Source organism: Sinocyclocheilus anshuiensis, unplaced genomic scaffold, assembly GCF_001515605.1.
Source record: "Sinocyclocheilus anshuiensis isolate Anshui unplaced genomic scaffold, SAMN03320099.WGS_v1.1 scaffold851, whole genome shotgun sequence".
Classification (NCBI taxonomy): domain Eukaryota; kingdom Metazoa; phylum Chordata; class Actinopteri; order Cypriniformes; family Cyprinidae; genus Sinocyclocheilus; species Sinocyclocheilus anshuiensis.
In genome coordinates, this window is record NW_015546052.1 from 346,611 (window position 1) to 351,637 (window position 5,027).

The 5,027-nt window shown below is 36.7% G+C and overlaps 1 protein-coding gene across 1 annotated transcript in view; it reads right to left on the reverse strand.

Annotated features, from left to right (window-relative positions):
• The window catches only part of LOC107699202 (uncharacterized protein KIAA0930 homolog), a 14,850-nt gene that overhangs the window by 7,115 nt on the left and 2,708 nt on the right, over positions 1–5,027 (reverse strand). Inside the window, exons 2-5 of the mRNA XM_016500398.1 lie at positions 3,309–3,457; positions 2,217–2,321; positions 1,969–2,046; positions 835–936 (exon numbers count right to left, since the gene is read on the reverse strand). Of these exons, the coding sequence (XP_016355884.1) occupies positions 835–936; positions 1,969–2,046; positions 2,217–2,321; positions 3,309–3,457 (434 nt within the window). The remainder of the gene's footprint in view (positions 1–834; positions 937–1,968; positions 2,047–2,216; positions 2,322–3,308; positions 3,458–5,027) is intronic.

A 5,027-nucleotide genomic window follows, 5' to 3' on the forward strand; every position in this document is an offset into this window, starting at 1 on the left:
TTGGATATCGTCCTCTTTTGGAAGGCCAAACAAAGTAGTTTCGCTTTCACAACGAAACACACAGCATCTCCACGACATGGCAGCGGCAACAACAATACTACAGCGAGAATAAAAGTTACGCCTTCTTTCTTTGCGTGAACATTTGGGCGGTGTTATGCAAATCTTCCCACACAGTGATGTAGACATATGGGGGTGTGTTTAAACGAGGCATTTAGGAGGGCGTGGACAAGTCTTAACTTTTATAAAGAATATCTCTTTGGGTTTGAGACTTTAGTCTTTGCAATTTTAGGGATCTTATCTATGCACGAACAGCTTGTAACACTCCAAAGAGAAAGGAACATTTGAAATTGCATCATATGACCCCTTTAATTACATAGTGGAGGGGTATGGCCTATCAGATTCTGATTATGGATGACAAAATAACCTTATATAATTCATACACTACACGGTTGAATACATAGTGTATAAGTGCATAGTGTTTAGATGCATCATTTGAGATGCAGCTTATTTCTGTACAGATAACCCTACAAAAATATTATCATGCTTGAACATTTATGACTCAAAACTCAGTTACCTTACTGAGCTAGGTAGCAACAACACCAGGAAAACCACATAAACCTGTCCAACCTGTTCATACATACCTCAGAAAATATCACTTCGATATGACCTCAGATCAGATATTCAGTAGTTTATTTCCTTATGTTAGATGACACACGTCTCTCCTTTGATTAAACCTGATGTTGCAGTACACAGCTTTTGAAATTACCAGCAGTTCTGTTCTAGCATCATTGCTCTAGCACCACAATGTGATTTGAGAGCCTTAAAAAAGGTTACCTCCTCAAAGTTGTCAATCATGAAGAAGATGTTGGGGTAGCTAATTTTTGACTCCTCCCCTTTGCTGTCCATTGGGTGTTTGCTTGGAGAGGCAAACACTTGCTGTAAATAAAGAGATCCTCTGTTTTCAGTTGCAAATTCATAGAAATAACATTAAATCATTCAGCTATGATATGTCTGTGTCATCACCTCTACAAGGAAGTAAACGCTTCAAGGACTAGTTAATGTCTCTTTTATTAGTTTAGTTTGGGTTTGGGTTTAGATGTTTATGATGTAGAATGTATGGAAAGAATTTTATCAACGTTTATCAGACGTATGTGTGCTATCTGGGTGTGTCATTAGAGATTGAGCTGGAAATGTCAACCTTTTCACCATGATTTTGTGTAGTGATTGTATTTTAGCTTGTAGTTTCATAATCCTATGTTTTTTCTAAAAACAGCTGACTGAATAATAAGACTATCAACTCTGTAACAAGTATTATTGTAGTAAACAACTCATGCTTCGTGCTTTAAACTTTTAAGTATTAAACTACAATTTGTATTTCATAACCTTATGATTTGCCTAATAACAACCAGACTGTTACGATGATTTTGTGTAAACCGTTTTTTCTAAAAACAGCTGACTGAATAATAAGACTATCAACCCTGTAACAAGTATTATTGTAGTAAACAACTCATGCTTCATGCTTTAAACTTTTAAGTATTAAACTACAATTTGTATTTCATAACCTTATGATTTGCCTAATAACAACCAGACTGTTACGATGATTTTGTGTAAACCAGACATTAGATTAATAAAGCATGACTGTCAACTCTGTAACTTAGTTTTTTTTTAAACAACTGATTACTAACAAATGCATTACATGGTCTAATAATAACCACCTTCTAGTGTCAATCTTCAGCTAAGGCTAATAATGGATAACTGCAAGACTCTCAACCCTGTTACTATGATTTTGTGCAGAAAACACCTGATTATTGACAAGTGTATACAATTCCTTTTATAATAATCACCTTCTAGTATCATAACCTTAGACTAAAGACGGCTAACTGAACCATAAGACTGCCTACTGTGTTATCTTGTGTCTGAACTGCGTAGTTATATCCCATCACACAAACTGCACAAATGTGGTCTTACCTGTGATTTCTTCTTGTGGATGTGGATGTCTCCTGCATCTGAGCGTGTGCAAACTGCACATGTGACCACATAGTCCAGCTGTGGGACAAAAAGACTACATGGGCAAAACTACACCAAAATGACATTATGAAAACTTCTATGTCGCAGAGAGAGTAGTCGTTGGTTTATTGTTTATATTTTAGAGCAATTAATTCTGTTTGCATTGCACATATACACCTCATAGTGTCTGATCATTGAGGTTTGCTTACTTTCTGCAGGATGAGATTGAGATAGACGCTCTCCTCCCAGTCGATGTCTGGATCACCGAGTCCAGGCAGCTTTTTAGAGTCTCTTCTGTAAACCTCGACCTCCAACTGAAAACAACACAAGTCGTAGCAACTCAAATCCCAGTTCAGATGCTCCAAACTTGTGCTTTGGCAGGACAGGAAATTTTTGGTGGAGCATGTGATTCTCCTCTGTATTCTGTCTGGTTAGTGCCATATGGGACATGTTAAAACAGCTAGATGAAACGGAATTGTTCTCACACACTTATTTCAAACCTTTTTTGGTGATCTCAAATTTTCATAACATGACATTGTTAATGTAGGCAAGATTAAACATCTGTTTAATTTTAGCAGGTACTTTTAAATGCCAACTGTGGTTACAGGTTTTGTAAATTAGCTCTGCCAAATGCATCCAATATGACCAGCAACGTTCTCCATCCCATATATCTCATGTCCAGATGATTCATAATAAAGCTATTTCTCTGATATCTAAGATGGGTTTGTCACTTTTTTATTTATTTTGTAATTCTTTACTGTTTGGAAGAAGGTGATTAGAGTGACAGAGTAAGGAGACAGTACATATACTAGGCGTTAAAATAGTAAATAATAATAATAATTCTGTCATCATTTACTCACCCTCATGCAGTTCCAAACCTGTACATTTGTTTTGCTTATGTGGGATACAAAAAAAGAAATTCTGAACATTCTTTAAATTACTTTGAAACAATCCAAAACAACACTCGACCCCACTAACTTTCAATGCACGGGCATTAAAAAAACAGATGCATTCTTAAAATATCTTCTTTTTTGTGTTCCACTGCAAGAAAGGTTTAGAACAGGTTTAGAACCACATGAGCGTGAATAAATGACGGAATTTTCATTTTTGGGTGAACTACCCACTATATAATAATCTTTGTTAGGGACCTAATGAAAAATGCTACCGTTTATAAGTTGCAGTGCTCAATAAAATCTAGGGCATGCATGAAACTGTCTAACCCCCAGGTGTGAAATTTTAGAAACCAATGCTCTCTGTCAACTCTACACCTCACTCAGTGAGAATGAATAGGTTCATCTCACCTTCTTCCCTTCTGTGTTGTCTGCACTGACGTAGGAGAGCTTGCGGCGCACATAGAAGAGCATATCATCCTGACGTGGTGCCAATTTCTCCATGAAGTATGTGGAGAACATCCATGTCCAGAACACTATGCGGTCATCCTTGAAGCACCCTTAACAAAAACAAAAAAATCTAATTAAATACGATGAATTTCGTACAAGCGTTTTAATCGAGTGCACCGAAAAGGCTCTTGCGCAAAATTTCAGTCATTTCTGCTGCCTTTTTTCTTTGTTAGAAACACAGTAACTGACTGCAAACATATTTTTTGGTCAGATTTCACCTCAGGAAGCAAAAATTCTGACCATTGTTGTCAGATGTTATTGGTGATCTTCAATGTTATTGCAAGTTTAACAAACATTTAAACATATTACAGTCAATATGAAATCAAAATTGACCCTAATTACTTGCTTAATACACATTACTTACTCTGAACAATTTATTATTACATATTATTCTAAATTTTCATAATCTTTCATCAGAAAAGTTCTTTCATCAGAAAATATTGAAATGTTCCTTCACCTCTGAAATTGCTTTAGCAATTTAGCTTTAATTTCTGGCTTCATTCCAGCCCACTTTTCACCATCCAATCAATTCCCAAAGAATAAATCAATACAGACTTTGTATATGATTGCAAGGTTTGAAAACATATTTCGAAATAAATTTTATTCAGTGTCTTTATGTCATCATTAGCTGCACTGTACAGGTGATTGGTGACATCTTTATTGATGTTAATGAGCCATTTAGTTTTGTTCTGTGTCAATCTATCAAGACTGAGAGTTGTTCTGAAAACTGGAACAATTCCAGATCTGCACCAGCACCCTGTCAGCAGAAAAGGGGCTACAGTGCTGTATAATAGTGCTTAAGGAGCTCCTAACATGACATTTACTTCCATGGTTTTCAATCTACAAAAAAGAGAAATGATAATTTGACCTGGACTTCCACATCCCCATTTAGAAAGAGGAAGATACTGCTGGATATGTTCAGCTCTTCCTGATGGTCCACTACTCAGCAAGCTTAAAGGGATAGATCACACAAACATGAAACTCATCATTTACTCACCCTCAAGTTGTTTCAAACCGGTATTAATTTCTTTCTTCTGCTGAACACAAAAGAAGCTATTTAGACGAATGTGGGTAACCAAACTGTTGCTGGTCAGACGAAAGTTCAGCAGAAGAAGAAAAAAAATCATACAGGTTTGGAACAACTTGAGGGTGAGTAAATAATGACAGAATTTTCATTTCTGGGTGAACTACCCCTTTAAGCTTGTTGAGTGGTGGATCCTCAGGAAGAACTGAACAAATATCCAGCAGTACTTCCTCTTCCTAAATCCCACTACTAAGTTTTAAATCCATGAGCTGAGATTAATTCATCTTTTATAACAAACAAATTAAACGACCGGGACAAGTCTGATGTCAAGATAGTGTGCACTGTGAAGTCCAGTATCTCTGATCTCTGAGCAGATGCTGTATATCAACAGCAACAGACAAACCTAAACACTCAGACACCGTCTAAAGCACTGACAGCACAACAACATTACAACTAGGGCTGCACGATAAATCGCATGCGATATTTAATGCACATCTTGTCAGAAAGCCGGTTCTGTAATCAGCGGTAAATCTCCATCACCTGCGGGCTTTCACATTGAGCAGCATTAACTACAAAGAGCCGTTGTTCACTAACGA